Source organism: Papaver somniferum, chromosome 6, assembly GCF_003573695.1.
Source record: "Papaver somniferum cultivar HN1 chromosome 6, ASM357369v1, whole genome shotgun sequence".
NCBI classification, from domain to species: Eukaryota; Viridiplantae; Streptophyta; class Magnoliopsida; order Ranunculales; family Papaveraceae; genus Papaver; species Papaver somniferum.
This window is the reverse complement of record NC_039363.1, coordinates 46179550-46206128: the sequence shown is the minus strand read 5'-3', so window position 1 is coordinate 46206128 and position 26579 is coordinate 46179550. Positions and strand designations below refer to the sequence as shown.

Here is a 26579-nt window from a genome sequence, read left to right as displayed (position 1 = left end):
ATATGCATTATGTCTCAAGGCCAACACCAATTCTATGCATTAATACAGTTACAAGACCAGCAACACAAGTCCCCTATGCTCATTCACCTTCCAGCCATCTCCTCTGTGTTCTTCTCAGTGAAACCATTCCAATATCACCTCTTCTTGACCAAATTCAGTACTTCACCCATCTGAAATCCAGTTACTGACAGATACCCATTCATTCATCATCTTTGATACCATTAGATGCAGCTTCAATTTCGAGGCATCTCTCTGCCAAGCACAAATACATGACAACAGCTGAAACAAATCCCTATCATCCAACAGTTTCAGACCTCCTTTCTCCTTCATTACTGTCTTCACCAGCAACTCAATAAACTCATCAGCAGCCATCACCATTCTTTCTCTCTAATAACGATTCCAACACAGACCCATACTCTAATTCTTTACAAACTCTTCAACCAAACCCATGTTGCTATCTCAGCACCACCATCTCAACCAAACCACTTCAGAATCCCATGAATTCGTATCCTCAAGAGAAATTGAGAGCAACCCCTGTCTTCTAATGCTTTCCAAGGCTCTAGAATCACCAAACCCATCTCCTAATTTGACATTTACAGTTCACTCATCATTTGAATCTCAGTTCTCAATCACCCTGGACTCGAACCCTAGCTTCACCTGAATCCGATTCTTCTTTCGGTTGAACAAAACAATAGCCATCCCCATTTAATCTTCGATTTGGACTCTCTCATCAATTCAAGCAACAATAACTCGATTTCCTTCCCAATCTCTCTCAATTTGAAGCTGCCTCCATTTCTGTTTCTGCCTATTTACTCCCAGGTAGAGAAAATGATTTTGGAAGTAATGTTCTCGATTTAGGGTTAGAAATTTTGGGACGGTTATTGGCACCCCACGGGTGATGATAAGGGCCACTGAAGTGATATTTGTCTTGTCAGTTCCAGATAACTGATAGCCTATTCTTTCTTGCTTAACTGTTGGTTTTGAGAAAATGACAGTTCGTTCATCACCTCTTTCTTGCACAACCTAGCCGGCTCCAAATATATTTCGCCCGCCAATTGATCTTTTTGCTCTTTTCGCTCCAAATGGATGATTTCTCATTCTTTTGCTCCCAAAGACTCCATTGCACCTAATACTCAAAACTAAACATAAGAGATGCAGTTCACAAGAATAATAGCAAAGAAAGCATAAATACTAGATATAAAATTAAGTATTTTAGACACCTATCAAATTTCCCCACACTTAGACTTTGCTAGTCCTCGAGCAAATCAAACAAAATAATTCTACAACATACAAACAACTCTGTCTCGTCGAGCCTACGGTCACTTTTAGCATAAATAACAAGCCTTTGAACCCCCTAGGTGTCCATAGTGGACGAATTATAGTCTGGTTAAGATTTACAAGAGGTTTGCCTACAAAACCTATTTTTCAAACTCCATCTACCTGTGACAAATCCATGAATGAATCCAAAATGGTTGCAAAAGGAGGTACCTTGTTATGAATCCAAATTAATATATATAAATTAAGATCTGTTAAGAAAGTCGAACAAGCCACAATCTCGGAAACTAAAAAACCACAATCACAAATGAATAGATAAAGAAGATGGAAATAGATATAGGTGGTTGCGTTGTTTACTTAGTGATTGATGTTTCCCATATCTGTCTGAAGGTCGCTGCCAATGATGAACCTATGAATCCTATTGGATTGAGCTACTGGTCTGAATTCTAATATCAACACACTGGCATAAACAAGGGAACCAACAGTCAATAAACTTAAATCTAGATCGACTCACTGGCATATACAAGGGAACCAGGAGTCGATTTTATTGCACCATCACAACTTTTTTTTTGACATCATGATTTGATCTGGTGGATCCAAGCGCATGTTTCTTGTCAGCATATTACATGATATTTCCCTTGGATCCTGCACTCCACGCTTGCTTAGGCGACGGAGACAGGGAGAACACACACGTATTGTTTTATCCAAGTGTCAAATGTATTCCGTTTGGTCAATTGGTCGGTCTCTTTTTTTTTTTGTAACTCAATCACACTTTTTCATCTTAGCAGCAATAACAATTCGATGTTAGTGACCCACCAAATCACATAGATATAACATAAAGTTTGCAAAAATAAAAACAGAAAGTGATATGGTGATATTCCGAGATATGGTAACAACTTTCATATTATTTCTAACACTTGAATAATTCCGTCCCTTGTAGTTAATGGATTCCTCAACTCCCGCAGCCAAGATGGTTCCATCCATTTAGATTAATAGTGTCATCCTAAAGGCACATATTTCTACGTTTCAGAGTGTATAAAGCAACTTTTTTTTAATCATAAAAGGGAAAAACTAATAGATTCGACGACACCTTTGAGTCAAGGTAAACAACAAAGGACCGAGAGTGTCACCTTGTTGAACACCAAGAGCCGACGACAAAATATGCTGATTATAATACAACCTGGCCGGCCTACTATAGCAAAACTCAACCCAATGTGAAATACCCCGACAATGCAGACGAACTTCCTTAATAATATGTGAACGACATACCATATTAAAGGCGTTAGAGAAGTCAATAAGCAACATTGACATCTTGTCTGAACGGCCCTTCATCTCCAGCAAACTATTTACAACATATAAGATACTCTCACCTCCACCGGCACACCAACACCAAATTGATGATCACCAAGATACGAAGTCATGTCTTTACCAATGGAGAAAGCAGCTACTTTAAAAACCAGTCGACGCCAGTTCCAACCTCAATGGGACTAATCCTCCCGCCGGGATTCAACAAAGGCGCTATAGGTGCACTTGCAATGAACACACCTAACTCCTTGGGACATTTGCCTGCCAGCCAAAGGTTGACAACCCCAGTAATTAAAGACAATAACTCATATGCGACTGCTGCGGCTGCTCCACTCATTGCATCCATTAAATGTTGCGCGAGCAAACCGTCACGGCCATAAGAGGTTCCTTTAGGAAAATCCTTAATAGCACTAAGGACAGTTTTGGAGTCCACTGCAATGGGAACAACACAGTTAGGTTCAGATGGGATAGTAAGGGAGATGTTGGATGCTTCATTTGCAACTCAGCTAAAGTGTATTCGTTGCGAGGTGCAACGCCACTAGAAGACAACACCCGTATCGCTGCTGTATAATGACCACATGCCATCTTCTTCCGATAGCGGTGATGTTAGATGTTTCTTTCTTCTTGCTATACGGTTTTCTGACCTGCTCTGGGACTGGTTCTTGCAGCAGTTTGTTAATCATAAGACAACAACCTTTAGCATCCTTCCACTCCGGCAAAGCCTAATTGATTGCAACGATCTGCAACCTCTTCCTAGTCTTGGATTTCTCCTCGGCTGAATTCTTAGGGTTGTAGGGTTGCAGCGTACAAATGGGGAGTAGAGGGAGCTTTATCCAAGCTGAAATGTCAGTTGGTTTGTGAAGTACACTATCAATGAAGCTCTTTAAAACCCTTGAGAAGCTCAGTCTGCATTGAGGTGGGATGCACGAGATATTATTGAGCTGTCTCTGAAACGCGAGATTGAGCAAATCCGTTGAAAGTGAACTGAGTTCAGCTTCATTCTCAGTCTCTACTGACTCTGAATTAAGCACATCAACTACCGAAGTAGCCTATATAGGTTTGTGAAGACCATGGATGAGAAATCCAACTTCGTCACCATGCAGAGGGCCTGTGATAATGTCACCATGAAGCACGCCATTCTTACCCTTGCAGGACAACCTCCACGCATGTAGATGCATACAGCGGCTGCAAAGCCACATACGCAGGTGTAGCAGAGCCTTCTCCCAGGCCTGATAAACATTCAAATCTCCGGAAATTCTATCTCTGCAGATGTCCTTGTTACCTTCAGAGAAAAGGTGTTTATCGTGTAGATGAGGCATGAGAGAGTTTTTGGCATAACCTCTACCTTGAGCACCACCATTACATCCATCAAATCCCTTGAAATGGCAATGAACATACCCACCTTGAACTGGTTCAATTGCAGAGAAGGAAACAACGGAGCTGCAATGTGTTGTAGCTTGTGAATAAGAAGCAGTCGAACAACATGAAGTAGCACAAGCCTGAGAGGGGGGTGATGAAGACAATCCTCGAGAGGTGAAGATCTTGTCACTCTGGACATGATTCTTACCAGAAAACCCTGGATTTGTTCTGTGATTTCTGCCCAACAGAGAATGCACGTCGCTTCAAAAAATGAATCTTCAAAGAAAGCGTAATGAATGTACAAAGATGAAATCAATTGGACAAACTACTCTAGCTGCTCTACTTCTCTTTGAAGAATTTCGAGATGGAACTATCTTGCATGCCCATCCAAATCCTTCAAGTCCTTCGAAATGCAATTGAAAAAAAATATTCTTGAAAAACCCACGACGGGAGAAGATTGTAACGGAGAGATATCGTCTACGGGCTAGGGGTTTCGGAGGAAAAATCAGGTTTACCTGGTAGGGATCCTTGTCACTAACTAGGCACCTACACCCTTCCGGATAAAAATACCTAATCTATGAAAAAAGAAATTACATTCTTTGCGCTAACATCAAACCTAGGCAAATGATTATGTATCCTCCTCAACAGATCCACAAAATCCTCACCAAGTTCCCCAAATGTCGTGAAAGCTAAGATGCCAAAGCCAAAACCTCGATACAAGCATTTATCAAAGTATTTTTTATGTTTACGTGAAATGGCGTTCCTCAAAGCTAAACCTGGCTGAAAATCACGAACTCCTCCTTCAATAAAAGGCGACACCCCAGTCATATCTAAACAGACGTCACGATCCCTATCCCAGTTGTGAACCAGAATATCCGTAGGTCTCAGCGCCCCACCATCATTATATAAGAAACCCAAAGTGACTTCTTTCCTAGCAGGCACCCTAGAACGATAACACATGTCAACAATAGTATCTCTGACAAGGTCATGCTGAAATTTGAGCCCCACCTCATGAGCACAGTGCAAAGCGTGATCTCCAAAACAATCCATGTCCCGATCACAAAATATACAAAGACTATCCACAATAACAATCCATGTCTCGATCGCAAAATATACAATGAGTATCCACAATAAAAAGGGGAATACCCAAACAATAACAAAGAATTGCAGTAAATTGGCGCCCCCAAGCCTCTGGTTGAGTCCCGCAATGGGTAGTGCTTTGAGAAAATCCGAAGCATGATTGGACTTGTTACATTGCCAGAGGCACAATCGCGAGTAGTCATGGAGAACTTCTCGGGCACCTCTTTCATGACAACCTCAGAATACTTAATTAACCGCCTGAAATTTCATGGGATGAGGGCAGTAAGATCGACGTCGACACCATGACATACTCATGAGATTCAAGGGGCTGTGTCTGGATCATCAAAGCCAAATAACAATAATTGATCGCATCAACCATAAGGAATAAGCCCAAACCACCATGCATGAGAGGTAAAGAGATAAGCCGAAGTTACCCCATAAAAGGTAAATGAAAAACATTATAAAAATCAAAATTAAGAATATAATTAAAAATAAAAAAAATTAAAAATTATAAAAGAAAAACGATTTTAGCCCTCTCATTTTGGTATGTCAAGATGGGATTTAGCCCTTTGGCAGTGTAACAAAACTATACATGCACAAGATTATGTTCTTGATATTCCTGCTGATGGTTGGGGACAGAAGATTGGGCCACGTCAGTTTAGTGTTGTGCTTATCTACAGACTCGGTATCCCCTTGTTTGCTGCCAAAAGTTCTTGTATCTCCTGCAATAGGGACATGGATGTTTATGGGGATCACGCGCTTCATTGTTCTAGTGAGGTTGGTCATAAGTTTCGTCATGATCTTGTTAGAGATACTTTTGCGGATATTTGTTATCGTGCTAGTGTACCTTCTAAAATTGAAGCAAATTTGGGGTTCCTTTTTCGTGATGGTGGTGATGCTAGGCCGGGAGATATCTTGGTCTACAATCGAGAGGAGTGGCGCGATACTTGTTTTGATGTGACCGGGGTTATCCTTTTGCCGGGGGTGGTGTCTAAGCCTTTACACCGGGCCTTGGCTTGGCTAAAGCTATTAAGCGCAAGCGAGTCAAATATTTGGATGTTTGTAATGCTAATGGTTATAGTTTTAGTACCCTAGCTTTTACTACTTTGGATGAAATTGATATTGAAACTATCGAGTTTTTGAAAAGGTTGAAGTCCTACATAGCTAGGCATAATGTAAATATAAATGTTGGTAATTTTCTTTTTATTAAAATAGTTTTGGCTATTCAAAAAGGTGTAGGAGCCCAACTTGTGGCTAGGCTTCCAACAAGTTCCTTGTAAAAAAAAAACTTTTCTTTCTTAAAAAAGAAGAAGAAAAGAGAAAAAGAATTAAAGAAGAAAATGAATTTAAAAAACGGGTAGCTAGCTCAGTTGGTCATCCCATTTCGACAAAAGTTGATGCGCTCCAGGAGGCCCCATGTTCGAGTCCGCAATGGCGCAATATTACAGAATTTGACGTGGAAGGTAAAGTTAGCTTGCCCCCCTTGCGACATAATCTCAGCCCTCATCCGCTTTGGCTCCCTTGTCTAGGTTCCTCACGAGGCTCTCTGGTAGGCTAGCACGACAACCTGTTAAATCAATGTAGTAGTACGCTGTTGGAGCTTAGCTTGTTAGGCTTCCAACTAGTTTCTTGTAATAATATTCTTAATTAATAAAAAACCCCTAAAAATAAAAATAAAATTTTTATTAAGTAAGATACAATTTAATCATTTATGCTTACTAGGACATCCGTTATCCCTAGACAGTAGCTTCCCTATTAACTTAATGAGGTAGGATCCATGGACACTCTTAGATAGACTAGGTCAGATAAGATTTGCGCCATTTTCTCCGTAAAACCCAAACGACAATGAATTTAAGTGTAATATTTTGATGATATGTTCCTATTATAAGACTCCACATTCCTACAAAAAATGAACACAAATCGAGATGTATAAAACGACCATCTACCCATTTGAATATCAGTCGTTCAAATTTAACGGTTGAAATTAAGATTGGTAGATGGTTAGTTTTTCTATCTTGAATTGCGTTCATTTTTTGTAGGAATATAGAGTCTTATAAGAGAACATATTCTACACATAATATCAGAGTTTTTTAAAGCGTTCTCATCCATCGAAGCTCCTCGTTAATTCTAACTTCTGGTTGATTCTAGCTTCTAGTTGATTCTAACTTCTGGTTAATTCTGGCCCCACCATTTACTTTTTTTAGTAATAATAAAATAATGAATTTAAACTAATAAATTGACTTTTTTTAGTAATAAAATATTAAATTTAAACTAATAAAATATTATTTTTCTAAAAATAAGATAACTAAATCTTGAAAAATCTTCTTACCTCGAATACAAAATCTTGAAAATCTCAGAACATCCAACAATATGTCAATCCGCGATTTCATCGTGATAATCAACAAAATAAATCACAACACCACGATTTCATCATGATAAACTGAATGATCGTCACGTGATGAGAAAATAACGTCAAGTGTCCGACGTCCGTTTACATTCTTAAAAAATGTAATTTTCCTAATTACATCCCCAAACTATCAATTAAATCGGGAAAAAAAAGAATTTAACAAAAAACTGAATAGCACGGTTATGAATCTCTTTTCTGCAAAACCTGATTAGCCCGGTCATGAATCTCTTTTCCGCGAAACTGTGTTGGTGGTCCTGCACATCAGTTGGATTTTTGTTAGTATTTTGTATGAATGATTTGGAACAAAAATTATGATTTGAATGGAGCTAATACAAGACAAACAATGGAGCTAATACAAAACAAGCAAGCACAGGAAAAACTATGATTTGCAAGGATTATTTTTCTTAATTTGTTTTTTTTAAAGAGAAGATATATTTAAATATTATTTTTCTTATTAATAAAATATTATCTCCTGATTGCTAACTTGCTGCGACTATTTTGTATCAGATTTTCTTACCTTAATTGAGAATTTTTTACTATTTCCTCATTCTATATAATTATAAAATTTGGCACGATGCTCTCTATAAAATCCGTTTGAGGACAAAACATTCCGAAAATATGAGATTGATAAAATAACCAAAAGTAATAAAATTATAATTATTTTCTTAAATACTATCCCTGGGTAAATATAAAAAAAAAATCATTTTTCCGGATTTTTTTTAATGGTAAATACAAATTTTATTCCAAATACCTCTATGTTTTTTCCTATCTTATTGCAAAACATACTATTTTTGTCGTCTCGGTGTGTCTTTTTTGCTCTATAAAAAGCCCTGGAAAAACCAAAAATCTCATCGTTTCCGTAAGCTTCTCTCTTTCAACTTAAACTTTTTAAGTAGGGTTTTGTATGCTGCATGTTAGCATTAATATATGTGTTTATATGTTTGCAGTCAACCACGAAAAGTGCACACGACGTTGTTACATGTACAAGACATTACTCTCTTTTTTTCTTGCGATTCAATGGTTTGTTTTTTTGTCTAATCTCCTTTCATTGTTTGTTTTGCACATATCAACAAATGGACATGGACTTTTAATCATCTTATATGTAGTAATCTCTTTCCCGTTTCATCTTCTTTGTTTCCTCCTAAGGTGAAGCAATCATAGAAATCTCTTTCCAGTTTCGTCTTCTTATTTTTCTTCCTTAATTTAAGCATCCAGATGAGAAAAAAATCCTTATATTTTCATTCATATAATTGTTACTACTACCACAGAGGCGGAGATATGGAATTCCATTTCTCAACGTAAGTCCTTATCTCTTATATTTAGTTTTATTTTAATTCTTCTTTATTTATTTATTAATTTATCTATATATTGTTGGTTCATGGGTTTGCTTTTATTGGAGCTGGGGTTTTCATTTAGTTTTGTATATATCGATTATTAAATTTCATTTACAATTTTTGCTTCTTTTTTTCCGCAAGATTCCTCTGTTTGTCTGTCTCTGTGTTTCATCCATAGGTGTTAACACCATGAATTCAAGAAGAGAATCTTTATGAGAAACCTATTAAAGAAGCAATTCCTTATAATAAGGAAAGTCTACAAAAAACAACGCATGTTTCCATCAAACTTGCTCAGCCATTACCCAAGGCATGTTAAAGTTCCCGGATGATTCAGGATATGCACAATAATTGTATCCAAATATATAATATAATGTATCTACACAATATACAATTGTCATCCATAATTATAAGGAAATATTACATAACTTTTAGATATCTATTTATATTATTTCCATTTTTATGGAATTTTGGTTGTTTGTTGACTCTCTATATAAAGCCCTCAAACAAAATCTTTTTTCTCACGGGTTTTGTTAGTTTTTTTGTTTCTTCTGTTTACTTTTTTTTGGTCAGCCTTTTCTTATGTTTCTTGGGATTTAGTTGTTTGATCTATTTTTTTTACAACATAATCAATTATGTTCTAATGGCTACGCCAATGGGAGCTTGGGTACCAAGTTGAAGATGAGGTGAAACAGGAGGATAATATTAGTTCTTTCGAAGCTTCATGGTATTAATTCTAAACCCACATGTAAAACTCCTGTATTGTTTTCGTCTTTTGGATATTCTTTGGATTTTTCTATGAGTTTTGCTATTGAACAGTTATCGGAGACCTCCGCATATGGTAACGAAATCATTCTTTTTTTCGTTCTTTGATTTTGACCGTCGGTTGGTGCAAAATTGAGCCCACTATATAGATACCACCACATATATTTATTTTTTTTTTATTATTAGCGAAAGTTAAATTTGGATTTACCCATTAGTCCAATTATTTTCATGTTTGCCATATCTTTCAATCTTCTATACTTTTGTATAAGTAGTATCGGTATTTTTTTTAGTGTTATTTTTTATATTATTCGAGGAACTTGAAGGATCAAGTATTTGTTGACCCATATTTACATGACCTAAGATATTTCTCGGACGCAGCTTGATGGACGTATTCATGGAGTAAGCAATGGCATCTAAGTTGGGCAGATGGTAAGTAATTTACGTATGCAGTAAAGAAAGTTGATTGTGCTGCTCCAAAAATGCTCATCCATGCAGTTAATTAAAGTTATGCAGGGGACATATTTCTTCAGTATAATGGCCTGCAAATCTGCCATGTTATCTTGCATGCATCTTTGGTGCATCCTATGTTACTTCACATGTGTTCTGCTAATTTTGATCTTGGCCTCATACCTGCATGATCTACTATGTAGCTAAGAGTGAATCCTTCAACCAATCCCCATGGTCGATGTTGTTCCTCTCGATGTGAATTAATGTACCCCATAAGTCTTTTATTACAAGTCCTTTGAACAATATTAATATCATGGTCAGTACACCAGCAAAATCGAATATATATCCATTTAAGGCAATAGTTATATTCTATACGTTCCACTAAAGTAGTACAATTGTCTCACCCTTTAAATTAAGATCGATCACCTAAGCATGTTGCTTCTGGAATTTTAAGGGTTATACGAACAGAAAAATAAAAAAAATTCATGAGAATTAGGATGATACTAAATACTCATATTATGACTCCACACCTTAAATGGGGCCTGGATTGCAAATCCTCCTGTTGACATCCAAAGTTTTTTCTTTGGTGATAGTTTAGGAAGAGCTGAGGCTCGGAATGTTAGAGTAGTTTAGTATCGTTTGCCTGTTGGCACCTTATCAAAAAAAAAACAAAAACTCATAGTATGACTCCAAATTTTTTAACAAACAAAAAGCGTAAACTGTTACAACGGGATTATAAAAAAGGAAAAAAAACGCACATTTGCATAAATTAGCAACCAACATTGCATTATTTATGGATCTTCAAACAAATGTGTTCATGGTAAATGATCTTGGTCTTCTGGCGCAGATACCATTTTTTCTTTTGCACAATACAGATAATTAGAAACTGCACCTGCATAGGGTAATGATATTACACATATCATATCTGATCCAAGGCTTTAAGTAATTATGTAAATATAATGATATGATCTTGTATACGCAAATATCCTGAAAAGCTTATAAATTTTTCCTTACAATTATTATCTTCTTTGAAATCAACATATTAGAGGAAAACTTGGCGTGATTTAGACATGTACATCACTAATTTGCTTCTAACATAGAAGAAAATGACAATGTGAAAGAATCATTTTCCATGAGACGATATAGTATTATTTGAGACGAGATAGTATTATTTAGTAGAAAACAACCGTGCATGCCTATCTTCAAGGCATTGCTTTGCAGGTTCGTGTACCAACAATTCATACGTTGGCTATATAAATCCGAGCTAAAAGACAGTTAAATTAGTATTATCAGTGAAGTGTTAAATTAGTATTGAAAATGTAACCTACAATGTTGTTATTGAAAATCGGACAAATGTATACTTTCCTCGATAATCTTTTGCGAGGCCTGTTGCTTTATGGGTCATAGCCTCTTCTCTGTTTCCATTCTCCTTCTTTGTGGGTATAATTTTTTTGTACTCTCTTTTAATCAATGAATTTCTTTCTTTATTGATTCTTTGTTTCCATTCCCCTTCTTTGCGGGTATAATCTTTTTGTACTCTTTTTTGATCAATGAATTTCTTTCTTTATCGATCAATAGGAAAAAGAAAAAAAAACACCCATAGTATGAGAAAAAAAATGAACACCATTGTATACACATAATACCTAAAATATATAAAACAAATATCATACCGAACACAATAAATATCATTGTAGAAATAATTTGTGGTAAAGAAGATGCCTCTGATGATCTTGTAATTCATCAAGATGGATACACTAACTCAAAAAACTCCATGTAGCACATGGGATCATCCTAAGACGGTACACATATCACCCAAAAAATTTTACCAATTATTTACGCGGGCACAAAATTCATCTAAGTTATAAGTTGATATTTTCTTGACATTTCAAATGTTTAATTTTTTACACACACGGTTTGTTTAAATATAATCCACCGTATATTTACTATATAATATAATCCAAGGTATATTTACTAACTTCACCGGTATCCAAGCGCTCTATTTTCTAAGGCACGAGCTTATTGATTTTTTTTAACTTTTTTAATAGAATTTTTTGTTTTTAATGAAATTAATTTTAAAACATGAATCTAATTCCACCATATATTTACTAACTTCAATTTTTTTTGGAGTCAATATTATTGTACTAATCATGTAATTCGATTTATGGATGTAATTGAATATTATGTAATTAATAATATGATTTTAGGTGAATTTTCTTGGCTGTGGTCAAAAGCTGAATCAAGCTCTCTTCTTAGAGCTTCTGGCCCCACCATAATTTATTCCGACCAATAAAATTTTGGAAGGAAAAAGTTTTAATAATAAAAAAATCTATGTCGCACACGCTGGATTAAGTGGTGTACAATCTTTTTCCAAATCCTATTTTGTCGTAATATATGATGGAAACAATTCAATGGATCATGGAAGCTGGCTTACGAATCGTACATCTCATGTGTACACCTAGGAACGAATAGTTAACAATAAATAGAAACAAAATGCTCTAGCTCATACGGGATTCAGTACATGGAGTATTTATAAGCTAACCTTTGTATGACATGCACTACATATTGATGCCACGTGGCCAAGACTGGTTACAGTTAGGCTAACTCCTGTGGGCTAGATCGAATTGTTAGATTGACTAAAAAGTGTTGCAAATCAAAAAAAGTGCGGGAAAAAAGTTAACACTATTTCTGGATACTTCTCTTTCCTAGCAACTGCTCGCAGTTCAACTAGCAACGAGATTGAAACGCTGAAAAAGTGTTGCAAATCAAGAAATACCATAGGACTTAGGAGGTTGCCCTAACTGACGTGGATGGCCAATTTAGCTGCTAGATATCTAGCCAATAGGGATTAGCCTTACAAAGACCTTTGGACTTCTTATTATCTATTCTTTGAGTTTTTGTACCCATCAAAAATATTTAACCAATAGAAAGATTTAAGAAAATTTAGACCAATAAAACATAAGAGCTTCTGGACCGACCATAAAAAATTTCTTAAATAAAAGAAAATACCTTAAAATAAAAAAATCTTATTCACCCACCCGAAAATAATTCCTTAAATAAAAATACCTCATAGTTAAGGTAGTCTTTTATGGCGTATACTAAAAGAATAAATATGGAGTTTTTCACAGGGAAAAATAAAATATATCTTGAGTTCTTCGCGGGAAAAAGAGAAAAATATCTTACGTAAAAGGAAAACACTTCACGGGTAATAAAAAATATCTTGAGTAAAAAAAATTATTCACGGGTAAAAAAGAATCTATCATTATTTTACGGGTAGAAAAATATTTAAAAAAAAAATCTAACCATGAACCATAAACCTATTTTTATTCACCAATACGTATTTTTCTCTACAAAACATTTAGGATCATGCAGCATACGAGTGCAACAATTATACATATCCCAAATTTTATTTTTATATACCCAAAAATTACACCCGCCATAAAACATAAATATCTTTTGCAAATATTTGGGCGTAACACTAATCATCGGTAAAACTTGGGGCTTTCATGCTCCTTATTCCTTCGAAAAAAGAAAAAAAAGAAAAGAAAAAAAATATAGAAGCACATAATGCCGAATTCCTATTAAGACCTTGACCAGACCCATTTTACCCTGTGTTTTCTTCTTCGTTTAATTGTGTGTTTTTTTTTTTTTGATACTCCAAAATTGAAAAATCCCCGAAAATCCCCGTTTAATCTATTTCTCTACCTCTAGAAAATGGCTTCCAAGGAATCATTGAATCTTTGTCGAGCTTTCCTCAGTAACAACAGATATGTTCCTCTTCGTCAATCATTTCCGAACCCTAACCCGAAATTCCAAGTTTTAAATCAAGTTTCTTCCCAGTTATTCCAAACCAGATCCTATTCAGAAATTCCTAAACATCTACAACATAAACCTTCAGTCGACCCTACTTTAGTTCCCACCACATCTCCTGCAGCAGAAACTCTAGTCCCCAAAACCAATGAAACCCAGAAGAAGAAGAAAAACATCGCCAATAAAGCTCCTGTTTCATCGTCTTTGAATGCATTTGAAATCGCCAAGTTCTCCGCCATTGCTGATACTTGGTAATGTTATTTTTGCTCTCTCATCTCCTTTCTACTTAAGATTTTAAGTACCCTATTTCTTTTATAATGTGAATTGGTGACTAATTAATTTGATTTATTCTGAAACAGGTGGGATTCTGAAGGACCATTTAAACCATTGCATGCAATGAATCCTACGAGACTAGCTTTCGTTCGGTCCACTCTTTGCCGACATTTTGGGTAAATCATCTTACCGTATTCTCTCATGTAGTTGTTTAAGGATCACTTGCAATGTAACAACTCATATTGTTGCATTTAGTATATAAATATACAATATGATACTTGGACGGAAAGAGGTAGTAGCACATACATATCCTTTGCTTGTTTCTACATTGTCATTCGCCTAGACGATGCAATCTTACTAGTAAGTTTCAGAGATTCCATTTCAGCTTGCTTTACTTTAATTAGTTTGGTGGTACAATATGCAAAACATGTCAAATAACTAGAAGCTTGCAAGTATGCTCATGAGGTATCTAACGATCTGAAATTAATTAAATTGGGCAACTGAAAAAGGTTGAGTAGTTTCCTGGAACTACTCTAGCTGCACGTTTGATTGTTCTTTTATACTTTCTTTACAATAGCTGCATTCCATCATATAGCATGTTGTATTGCAGTATTTTGGTATTTTGAAATGCTGAGTATTTTACCTTGTTTTCAGGAAAGATCCATATTGTGCTAGACCTTTGGAAGGGATGAAAATCATAGATGTTGGTTGTGGAGGTGGCATTCTTTCAGAGGTATTTTGCGAAATAGCATTTTGTATTTTTACTAGTCTATCCAATCCAAAGTTATCTTTCAGAAGAAAATGAAATTAACTGGCTTTAAGTGAATGCCTACTTATGTTGCAAGAGGATAAGTTTCACTCACTTCAGACTCAAACCATATAAAGCGCAGCAGACTCAATTTCTTACGTCTTAGCCATTTTGTTTCTCCTTGTTTTGGTTGTGGTTTCTTTGAGGCACTGCCAACAGAGTCGCATTATTCAATTTCTTTTGTCTCAGATTCTCAGCCAATACCGAGTGTGTTATTTTCTGCATTATAAAGTGCATTCTGTGTAGCGGTTGAATTATGCGTACTATAGTTTTATTTTGTACGAAGATCTTGCTATAACCTTTTAAGAAAGTCTAATCATGTTAACATAAAGAAGTTTAGGATCTTTTGCGGATATCTGATCTTTTACTTATTTATTTGTCTGTGATTCTATTACAGCCTCTAGCTCGGATGGGGGCAACCGTTACGGGCATCGATGCTATTGAGAAAAATATCAAGATTGCAGGGCTTCATTCGGTATGTCCATACTTTTGGCTATTTTCATTTCCCTCTATACAGATTTCTCTTTTGGCATCCATAATTGTTTCTATACCTTTCCGAATAAGGACATAATTTTCTTCTTTGACCCCCCGAGTCCAAAAAAAAAAAAACTCGACGCTGCTTAATAGTTTAAACATTATCTGGTTGTTGTTGCACTTGGAACATATAATGCCTCAGAGACAGAGATATCCAACGCCTGTTTGGTATCACTGTCCTCGATTGTTTTTCTGTTGGTTATGATCGTCGTTTTTTTTGTATCTGTCTACATGGCATGCTAAACAAGAAACCTATTAGTTGCTAATATCAGTAGGAGTATTTCTCCACATAAACAAGTTTCTGATTGTGCCTCTTTTTTACTTGCACAGGAGAGGGACCCAGCTACTTCATCAATTGAATATCGATGCGTAACAGCTGGTACAAAGATCTTGTTGTTTGTTCACATATTATCCTGGCCTAGTCGTTGAACAGTATTTTGTATCATGTTGTTTGTTCACATATTTTGTATCTCATGATCATCAAATGTTCCTACATTAGTTGACAAGTGCATCTAGAGAGAACAGTAGACCAGCATCATCTTCCTCCGCATAAGTTACAAAGGTTGAGTCAATATTTCCACCAAAAAGTAAGGAGAGTTAATTACTGAAGATTCTCTGTTTACACCTTCTTTAGCCGAGGAACTGACACATCTTAACTGCTCAACATAATGAGGATGTAATGGGTCAGGTTCTTATGTCCAATGTACTTGCGATCAGTTTTCTGTAGCTTTCTACAGCCATTAGATCTTCCTAGTTGTTAATAACTTTTGTGAACCTTCAGTTAGATATATTTTCTGATAAAGGCAGATTGGAGCCATTTGGATATTGGCTGACCAATAAGTAACCAACTGAAAGTTTGATGATCCGATCTTTATCTGTGGGAAACCCCCGTATCAGATTTCTATTCTATAGTTCTTATAAGAGGGGTAGCCAAACATTTACGGGCTACCCAGGCCCAAGAAAAGCCGTATTCAATATTGTTGAAGAATTTTTTAAGTGGTTTATGCTGAAGCATGTATTATTAAACTTACTTTGTCTATCCTCTACTCAGTAACCGAATTGCTCCCCTTCAGTCCTTCAATTTACTATTATCCTGTCTATATTTTTTGTCCTAGTAATTAGTAATTGCTATACTAATGATATAGATTGACTTCTTGTGCTCTCAGTTGTCTGGCTGCCTTCCTAGGAATGTTTTTGGGCATCTTCGCTGTTGCTTTAACTTCTAGAAATCCTTGGCTTCATGTTATTCCTTTTGATAATTTTTTGCTAGTAAAACGGGTATACTATGTGATTATTTATAAAGTACAACTATATTCGCAGAAAAACTGGTTGAAGAAGAAAGGATGTTTGATGCTGTAATTGCTCTAGAGGTATGATATCAACAAGGTAAGGAATGCTTACCTTAATTTGTTGCTTCGTGTTATTTTTTTATTGGTGATAATACTCAAGTACATCGCAACTTTTTTTTTTTCAGATCTTAATTCATCTTCATATATACTGTTGTTATGATAAATACATAAAACCACAGTGCTACTACAGAGTGACAGAAATAAGTGCTTGATGATAGTTCTTATATTAGTCTTTTTTGGTAGTCAATACAATTGCATCACATTCTCTTTGCTTCAACATGCCTGGAATCATAAATTGCGTCAGTCAAATAGATTCCTGTGCTTTGTTTATGGACATCAAAGATTTTCAAGGCTAAAATCATTTTCTTTTGAAAGCTAGGTTAAAAAATCAATTCACAGTAGCACTGTTTAACTATAGTCCACCATAATGTATCACCTACCAAATCTCCCGTTTTACTTGTCCAGCTGATTAGCTAAGGGACAGTATCACGAGTAGTGCATATCTCTCTGTTTCAGAGTCCACCATTTAATTGTGATGCGAGATAAATTGTCAATACCTTTGCTTGGCAAACTATTTATTTCATGGGTATCACAAAAGAATAAGATCTAGTAACTCATCTTCTACCGAAGGTAGTTTGTAATGCTAATTTAATCAAATCCTCTATTAATTTAGTTTGACGCCCTTCACGATGAAAGAACCTCCTTATAGTCTTACTTCTACACTGCATTCAGTGTTGTGCTGTGTATATGTCTAGGGGTGCTTGTCAGTTATGCTTACACACAAACCAATCAGCAAATACTCAAGTTAAAGTACAATTTAATCTGCATTTTGGTGGAGGATTGAGAGTTTCTTCTTCAGGTTATTGAGCATGTAGCAGAGCCTGCTGATTTCTGCAAGTCTCTGGCAGAATTAACTGTTCCAAATGGAGCCATGTTGGTGTCAACGATCAACCGCACCATAAGATCTTATGCTGCCGCTATAGTTGGGGCTGAGTACATCTTGCAGTGGGTATGATTTCTTTATTGTTACACCTAGCTTTTCTTCCATTTTTTCATGTTTGCATATATTTATACCCAATCAGCTGCTATCTCACAGGAGTCCAAAATGCGTAGTGATTAGTAGTCATAAAAATTATGCAGTTAATGCCACCAGTTAAATGCATTTTTTAGACTTTTGTTGCTATCTGGTTTTGCATTATGCTTCTAAGCTTCAGTTCTTTCCTCGGGAAAGGCACAAGACAAACTGGCTTACACATGGAAACATCTTGCAGTACCACCCTTACCAAGGGAATCCTCAAATCTCTCCGTGTCGGAAAGAGAATATCGTATGTGACAGGGTCTCCACACTATCTAATTGGTGGCTTATAACATGGATCTATCTTATATTACCCCTTATTAATGAAATCCTTAAATCATACCGAGCCAAAGAACGAGATTTTCGATGATGCCCATAATAAATTTGTCAATGGAAGCACTGGACTAACTATTTTATTGGTGTTCTGCAGCTTCCTAAAGGGACACACCAGTGGTCAAGCCTTGTCACTCCAGAAGAAATTGCTCTTATCATGCACCGATCGTCTATATCTGTACTTTTCAGAGAACCCTTTACTTCCACTTCTGTTTTATCTGCATTTGATTTACTTTTGGAATTAAGACTTGTTTGCTTTATGGGTTTTTTTTTTTTTTTTAGGTTCAAGAGGTTGCAGGAATGGTGTTAAACCCATTTACTGGAAAATGGGTACTATCAGATGATACAAGTATAAATTTCATTGCCTATGGTACAAAGAATAATCTATGAAAGGTAGTATCCAGAGTTATGCTTTTATCTTTGTACACTGTACCTTACTATGGTACAACTTTAACTCCAGTAATCCTTACCTTCTCAATTAGCAGTTGTTTTTGGCATCTTCGGATTTCCATCTTGGTGAAGAAGGCTATTTTTTTTTTCCAACTTCACTTCTAGGATAGTTAGCGGATGATGTGTCTTGCCCAACGTAGGTGTTGCCTTGATGGTTCTACCGATGAAAACATTTTTTTTCTGAAGCATTGAACAAGCAGGAATTTGTTTACGGTTAAAGTTAGACCAGTTAGACTTACAACACAAAAGCTATCTGTCTGTAGAAAAACCGTCTTTCTGTTATTTCGAATATTTGAAGCTATTGTGTGCAACAACGCTGCCATATCAGTATTTGTATAATGAAAGTATTGGTGTAATATTTCATGGTTTCTGTGTGTTCTACAGTGGGAATGTAATTCTGCTTTTGAGGCCCTTTGTCATATTCAAAGTGGTTAAACTTCAAGAGGTGCTATGTTGACCAGGCATCTGAATATGGCTCAAGTTCGAGTTATAAATCAGACCTTTTTGCATTATTATCTTTATTTTCTGTCTTAAAGCATGACTTGCTGGTACTGCTAGTCTCTAAAATCCGTCTTCGTCATGTATGTCCTTTTTGTATGGCAAGCTGGATGAATCAGTGGCGCATAGTATGAATGCTGTCGAGAAGGAAATCCAATGAAAAAGAAAAGACGGGTAGTTTTTTGCACTTATGTTGTGCACCTCTACAATCATGGTCAACTCTATCCCGTCTTTAGTTGGTCAGCAATAAATCCGAGTAGATAAAACAACTGATCCCTGAGTTTAGTACTTCTGAACATATAACACACTAGGATATGGGTAGTAAGTTCCGTGGGTTCTTTTAGCTCTAGCTGATTGATTCATCCGATCATGGCTATGATTATGGAAAAAGTAAATTAATTAGCGATAAATTTGACTCCCAAAAGCCAAGGCTTGTTTGCAAAGCTGTTGACCAAGTCTTGGTGGCGGAAAAGGAAAGAGCCTAAGCAAAAAAGTGTTATCTCCAAAACTTGCTCATACATTAGACTTCGGGAACCACATTCAGCTACATCTCAAATAACAAGGAAAGACGCAAAAATACATACCAAGTGATTCTAAAAGAATTTATTTGCACAATCTACTACTAGTATCCAAATGACCCAGCTTGTCACCCGTTGAAAACAGAAATGAAGCTCCCGGGTAACTTAATTTATCTAAATAGAGATAAAAAGGAATTTACAGAGCAAAAGAACAGATACTACCTGTGCAAAGAATGTTGTCAACTGACAATTTACTAAACCACAACAACTCTTTCACTCTTCGTCAGTAATTTAGTAGAGAATATTTTACACGAAGCACAATTCTCCCCTTCTCTACTCCCAGCTTTGCTCCTGTCACCAGCCAATGCCCAGGAACATCTTGTGGCCCCTTCGACATCTCAGTTACGTCGATTATTTTTGTTAGTTTTCCAATTTGACTCGAACTATCAGCCTTCTTATTGTCGGAGTTCGAGGAAGATGAACAATCACTGTTAAGGTGAGATGTGTTGTTGGGGTTGTGATCCCATACTGATCTTCGTATCGTACACCCGGGCACCTTAGAGAAAAGGAGCTTCAGGTGTAGGACACTTTTGGCCCCAAATTCCCAAACACCTAACTGTGCTCCAGTTACAATGTGAACTCCTGAGAGGTCCCCAATATAAGTCTCATGGTGCTCTATTGGTGAAGTGCTTACATGGGAGAAGTTCTTCCACTTGATTGGCTCAAACCACCGGCTATCTTGTTCCTCGGGCCCATGCCATTTAGGTGCACCGATTGCCATGTGGGAGTCCCAGTGAGGTTGGAGGATCTTTGGAAGAGATATTAGGTGCTGCATGTGGATGGCGAGACGGTTTTGCTTGCCTCCTTCTAGACAAAGCCTGAGTCCTGTGACTGGTTTACGACCAACAGTTATCTGCAAAAATTAACAAGGAACTCCTTTCTTAATATGTCGTATGGATTGGGTCATTGTGGTTCACAAAAAAATCAGGCTTTATGTAGTTCACCTAGTTTCAATAAAGGAGGTTTCTAGCATCAAAGCAGAAGGTTTTAGCATATTCCTACATACCAAAACACAGCTACGGGGTCTACTTAAAAATAAGCAAGTCCTTGAATCCAAAGACTAAAATTTGTTATCCCCTAGTTTGCTTAACCATAATTAAGCACCCGTTATAGACCCAATTCTCCAGAAAAGATTATTCGAGGTCCCAAACAAGTACCTGATCAGAGCTAACGTAAAGCTTGGGACCCATCAAGCTGAATTGAAGAGATTGGCACACAGGCTCCTTCCTTTGATATCCAGGCATATTCGTTTGTTCTGGTGCCCATGCCCTTGGGATTTGAAATTCCAAGAAATATTGCAGCTCCTCGATTGGTGGTTTGTCTGATGAAATAATAAGAAAATGTAATCAGTCAGTTCACCCAATCAGAAAATTTAGCCTGGATCTTATCATTTGCCTACATCCAGCAAAACTAGAAAAGCAAGTAATTTGTACTGATCTTTGTATCAAAAGATACAACTAATACAGGTATGTGAATTATGAATCCGAGGGAAATGGTAAAGCTGTTCGTACACTTCAAGTATAAATCGATTGCACGGGCCAGATGTTTGGTCCCAGCTGAGTCTTTCAGCAAGGAAACAATAGGAGAAAACGTCATATTGATGACATCAGGTGCTAAATGTACAGTTTCCACCCATTTAGCATGGCTTTGAACAAGATCGTCACCTCCTCTCCTCCTAAAAATAACTGTAACATCCTGCAGCAAAGAATATTTTACTTTAAATAGCAACGTATGATATCTACACTTCTAAGCAACAAAACATCCACTTTGTAAACTGATGCTTGCAACCTATCTGCGTAACACAGGTACTGATTTGTCTACCCATTCAAAATTCCGTTGGGGAAATGGTTGGAATTGAAGCCTATACCACATGAGAGTTGAATATTTCTACAGTGACCGAGAGAGTATATCTCGAAGAAGATCATGCTTAAGCCTATATAATCAGACAACTGGATTTTGTTTGACACATGGATCTTGAGACTTGACCAATTTTTGCTCCTTCCATTTTGTATATATGTAGTCTTTAAGATTAAGCTTCTCTGCTTCTTTTCTCCTCTTCTGATTCATTTGGTTGAAACCCATAAGGAGTATGTCTCTGGAGTTGTTTTGACCCCAGGAACCTGTAATCCACAAGTATGGCTAGCCTATAGTCCATGATCACTTTCTCAAAGTGTATGCAGGCTTTTGCTATCATCATGACATCCACTTCCTCCTGACCTGTGTCAATAACATTTTTAAAAACTCTATTTTTTATTGTTTCATGAGTGGAAATTAAGCTGATGCCCTCTGGGAAGTTTCCTCGGACAGCAACCTGTTTATACTGGTTGGTGTATCTAAGTTAGCTGATTAGCTCCAATGTGGTTGCCAAACCAGCACGAGTTCCTTCATCTACTTGCTTGTAAATACATGCAAATTCTACACATCATCAAAACCGTTAATTCACACAGAATTTTCCAGTTCAAAGCTACCACCTTGTTCTATAGGTAACTTTGCAAGGACTGATGTGGTGCGTAAAACCTCAATCAGGAAGATTTCTCTCTCCAACAAAATCATACCATATCATATCATATCATATCATATCATATCATATCTTGAGCATTTTACCATCTCTTTTTCTTTGAACCTATTCCTAGCGTCTTCTTCAGTTTCTAGGGAATGAAGCATATCTTGAGCATTTTGCAATCTCTTTAATAAGCACTTGGAAAATCGTACACGACAAGCGCTATTATCTCGGTCTTTTTTGCTTAAACTGAAGTTATTCATCCAAAAAAATTTCAATAGCATATCAATGTCAGATTGTAAAATAATTCTGATCTTAACCTATAAATAGTCTTCTCATCCAAGGATCTCTCATGACTAATATCCCAGGGGCCAGTATGTTAGTTACCAACCGCATTCAGGTTGGTACAAATCAAGAGCTATAGTTATGAACCAATACAGAATGTTTTAACCAAGTCAATTCTAAAGGAAAGTTTTACTTTTGCTTCCCTAATGCATTTTAATAGGACATGCTTGAAGTTTTATGGCCCGTTGCGCCCCTTAAGAATTTCTTAAGACAGACTGAAGTCGTGTCACTGATATAGACTAGAAGTTTTTGGTGTGGCGCTAATATGAGTAAAACGTACTGCAAAATCTGTATGTCTGCAGTACGTTTTGTAGTAGGTCGCGCAAAACAAGTAGGTTAAAACCACGTAATAGTATCCTCTAGTGACCAGTGGTAGGTAAATTTAATAGAGGAAGAGGCGTTAAACTGCACTAAGAAAATGAAACTAGATCCCGTACGAAGGCATATAAAGGTGCCATGATTTACTAAATTTTCTGTAGAATGAAAAGTTGAGAGTCTTGAGACATCTCTACTTCTCGTGTACTGTTTTCTTATAAACTCATACGTAAGAAATTCTCTATGTATGTTTTGTTCTTTAGAGTGACTAATTGAACTAATGTGAATGTTTAAGGTTCTGGGATCTTCAAAAAGACATGCATTATCAAATGAGAACAATATGTAATATTCAAACAAAGATAGAAACTATTCTTGGTAGAAATACAGAAAGACACTACAGCTACTTACCTCCTTTCCACTTAAATAAGGAACAGTAGAAGTCTGAGGGTGTATCTCTTTCTTGTTTGACAGAGATGGATCCATGTCCTGTACATTTAGAGATATTTGAAAGTTACCACTGAGAGCACAAAATTTGCACCAGCGTGCAGTTAAGTAGTATATGTGCAAAGAATAAAGATACACAAAGATAATGCAGCACAAACTAGCCTTTTCATTGTACTTGAATGGATCACCACTGGGTTGGTTTTCCAAGTCAAGAAATCTTTTATTTCCAATGTCTTTCACGTAATTTTGAATTTCTGACGCTACTAATGGAGATGACTGATGCTGCTTGACATAAACTACATCTCTACCACCGATTGTTGCAGATGTGATGATATGTGTGCCGAAATTTTCAATGAAGCTGTAAGAAGAAAGCACTTCCTATTCAGATATTTGAGAGTGTAACATATCTATATTAAAGATGCATCTTGGATGGGTTACCTCGCTAAGGACGATGGATCCCAAGAGCTAGGGACAGCACGCGTTATTTCCTCATGCAAAACTAATGAACCCTTTGCAAGTTTAACTTTAAATAGGGAGATAAAATATCCATCCATGGCAAGGGATTTTGTGGCTGCTGCATCGACTGGCCAAGAACCAGTGAAATTGAACACAGAGTTAAAGCTTCCAACGGGGATGTCACCAAGTATACCGGAATTTACATTGAAAAATTCTGCCATCTGAGTTCATTGAACAAAGGTGTACAGCTATAAGTATCAATAAGTATATCCTATTAAATTCAATACTGTAGGTCGCAAGCAAGATAACTATAATCAACTGAAAGTAGGACTGAGAAAAAGACAATATTGCAGGTTAATTCAATGATGTTGCAAAGTGAAACTGAGCATTCTGCAATAACATATTCATCCATTGGTTTATATATAAAACATAGTGAAAATATCTTATCAAACTTGTCCTGCAGTAGACCAGTATGGACAGTCCCTGATCGCTGGCCCTCTATTTTTACTCTAGATTCTGGCCTAATGAATGAATTGCAAGAGCAAGGCCAATCTTTTATCTGGCTTTGCTTGCTTCTTATCTTAAAGCCAGCAAACAAGAGACGTTTGAACTCATTTATATGATTTACTGTCAATCATGAAGCTCAACATCATCAACAGAACTACCAGGATCTGTATAGTAAGTATAATAGTCTCACCATGAAAAGAAATAACCAAGTAATCCCATGTTGGTAAGAATATAACTGTCTATACTGCATTCCAGCATATGGACCCAACCAAGTATCAGGAGAACAAGAAATTTCAGCTAAGGAGGACCATCAATGTGAGTGGAGATATTTACAAATAGTTTGTGAAATAAGGAACAAGTGTAGGAAATTGAAAACACAAAATGACCCATTTCGTTCCACGGGTACATATTCCACCAATATTACGACCAACATTTCTCGCCACAACACAGGTCATCTTACAAAGGAACGGCAGATATAAGAAAGCGTTATCCTGCTGTCCCACATGCTACATACACCATCTTTTCCGCTGCATTACTTATTTCATCTCTCTATTGAATTCCAAAGTGTCAACTGATGGCACAGAACAATTAAAGTTCGCTATCTACCTTTTACTCACAAACCCTTTCTTATGTGGAGAATGATTCCCTTAAGTGCGAGTATTGCTTTCTTATCTTTTTCTCCACATCAATCTCACTCTCAACAAGATGCTTTTCTGAATGCATCGCCAGATTAGTCGCAAGACAAACAAATCTACTAATTCTCGTTCCCACATTGCCCAGGAAGATTAACTGCTGCTTACCTTGAACTAACCGTAGAAGAGTCTCCACCACTAAAAAGGAGCTTTGCATCCTTCAGATCTAAAACTGATAGTGGGTGCCGAATAAACACTCCTTTCTATTTAATAAATGTACCCAAACTGATATAGGTTTCACATCCAGGAAAGTGACACCACCGACGCAATGGTAGAAATAGAGATCTACATTGTTGTGACTGTATCGTCTTCTTACATCAGAAAATCCGTAGGACAACAAAATAAAACGGAAGAAGGCTATAACACTGCATACGTTCATCACGCTAGAAGAACTATCGAGTGATAAAAGCAAGGAGACAAGATAGAAAGTGCCTAAACTCAAAGACAAGCTATTCCAGTCCTAAGAGGCTTTAACATATTCACATTTTTGAGGAAGTAATGAGGCACCCATGTTTATGACAAACAAGAATACTACATAACATAGCATTTGATCAGATGAGGTAATCTTAACAACTCGACTCAATAACAACAGCATATAAAATAAAAACACACACACACACACACACACAAAAGCAATTATGACAATTCCAACAAGGGAAGTCCAAATTCATTTTAAAGTTATAATGCAACTAAGAAATTCAGAAATTCTTGTTACATTTTAGCTTTAGAGGGTTCCAAATTCACTACTTTAAATGATTTAGAATGACTTCAATTGATGAAAAGACTGTTTTTATCTCAAATTCATTCATGCTTCATACACTAAACCTATCCTCAATCATGAAATCAAAGAAATGAAAAATAAAAAAATCAAAAAGGGGTTATAGTTTTACCTCATGAAAAGTACAAACAGGAGTTGACTCTCTAAAACTCTTCCCGAGATAGTAATCAATATCAACAGATACATTGGGAAAAACAGTATCAGCAATAGAAAGATCCCTTGTATGATTTTCATCGATTTGTATTAAACGAGAACCAGGTGCTCCTTTACAGTAAAGTAATCGAATATCAGAAGTAACATCAAAACCTCTACCTAAAGCTTGGATTGAGTTGAATAGAGTGGTGGATAGAGCTGAAGAACTGCTTGAACTTGTTTTTGAAGGTTCTTCCATTTTTTTTATTTCAAAGAAAATACAAAAATCATTAATTTCTTGACAAACGCAGATGATACAACCCTGGGTTGCTTTTGGTTTTCAAAATCATTACCCGTATATCTCTAGATTTTACTTGTTAGTCAGTACTGGTACTTTTCTGGTTTTTTGTTGTTCAAAAGGTAATAACATTTGACTTCAATGTCTAAAAACGCGTTTTCTTCAATGAAATTTTATGATTTTAAAGTAAAAACAATTTTTTCTTTTGTTTTTTAAATTTGGTTTTTGGATTTTAAAGTTTGACTGGTCTTCTTTATATACTAGTCCTCGAAAACAGAGGTTAAGTCTTGAACTCCTCCTCAACCTTGTTCATCTCTCCAAAAACATTCAACAATGATGTCTCTCTTTGGTTGTTTACTATCTCCAAAAACTTTAAAAGTCCGCCCCATTCTTTGTAAATTTTAACAGGCGGACTTTAAAAGTCCGCCTCATTCTTTT

General features: G+C 36.4%; 2 protein-coding genes across 4 annotated transcripts; one reads left to right on the top strand and one right to left on the bottom strand.

Annotated features, from left to right (window-relative positions):
• Positions 1 to 13609: 13609 nt before the first annotated feature.
• LOC113287462 (ubiquinone biosynthesis O-methyltransferase, mitochondrial-like) lies at positions 13610 to 19019 on the top strand. Of its 3 annotated transcripts, none has more exons than XM_026536225.1 (10): positions 13610 to 14027; positions 14136 to 14225; positions 14704 to 14782; positions 15255 to 15332; positions 15722 to 15770; positions 16712 to 16761; positions 17600 to 17749; positions 18246 to 18326; positions 18431 to 18541; positions 18653 to 19019. In XM_026536225.1, the coding sequence occupies exons 1-9, from the start codon at positions 13681 to 13683 to the stop codon at positions 18536 to 18538; spliced, it is 1032 nt and encodes a 343-aa protein (XP_026392010.1). In that variant the 5' UTR covers positions 13610 to 13680; the 3' UTR covers positions 18539 to 18541; positions 18653 to 19019. The 3 variants fall into 3 exon arrangements, with proteins under 3 accessions (XP_026392010.1, XP_026392009.1, XP_026392008.1); XM_026536224.1 differs by having other exon boundaries at positions 18634 to 19019; XM_026536223.1 differs by having other exon boundaries at positions 18431 to 19019.
• A 573-nt stretch (positions 19020 to 19592) lies between these two features.
• On the bottom strand, positions 19593 to 26283 carry LOC113287461 (MACPF domain-containing protein CAD1-like). The gene is made up of 7 exons (XM_026536222.1): positions 25824 to 26283; positions 23717 to 23955; positions 23441 to 23636; positions 23243 to 23320; positions 21186 to 21369; positions 20832 to 20995; positions 19593 to 20527 (listed from the first exon to the last, which is right to left on the bottom strand). The coding sequence occupies exons 1-7, from the start codon at positions 26100 to 26102 to the stop codon at positions 19898 to 19900; spliced, it is 1770 nt and encodes a 589-aa protein (XP_026392007.1). The 5' UTR covers positions 26103 to 26283; the 3' UTR covers positions 19593 to 19897.
• Between the last annotated feature and the right edge of the window lie 296 nt (positions 26284 to 26579).

What these genes read in the sequence shown, in the direction of transcription:
- LOC113287462 (XM_026536225.1), top strand. Translation starts at nt 13,681, where the DNA reads ATGGCTTCCAAGGAATCATTGAATCTTTGTCGAGCTTTCCTCAGTAAC. An exon ending in TCCGCCATTGCTGATACTTG is followed by an intron (nt 14,028 to 14,135) that starts GTAATGTTATTT and finishes ATTCTGAAACAG; the next exon opens with GTGGGATTCTGAAGGACCAT. An exon ending in CTGAGTACATCTTGCAGTGG is followed by an intron (nt 17,750 to 18,245) that starts GTATGATTTCTT and finishes GGTGTTCTGCAG; the next exon opens with CTTCCTAAAGGGACACACCA.
- LOC113287461 (XM_026536222.1), bottom strand. Translation starts at nt 26,102, where the DNA reads ATGGAAGAACCTTCAAAAACAAGTTCAAGCAGTTCTTCAGCTCTATCC. An exon ending in CATTCAAGTACAATGAAAAG is followed by an intron (nt 23,321 to 23,440) that starts GCTAGTTTGTGC and finishes CTAAATGTACAG; the next exon opens with GACATGGATCCATCTCTGTC. An exon ending in AATCGATTTATACTTGAAGT is followed by an intron (nt 20,996 to 21,185) that starts GTACGAACAGCT and finishes TTATTTCATCAG; the next exon opens with ACAAACCACCAATCGAGGAG.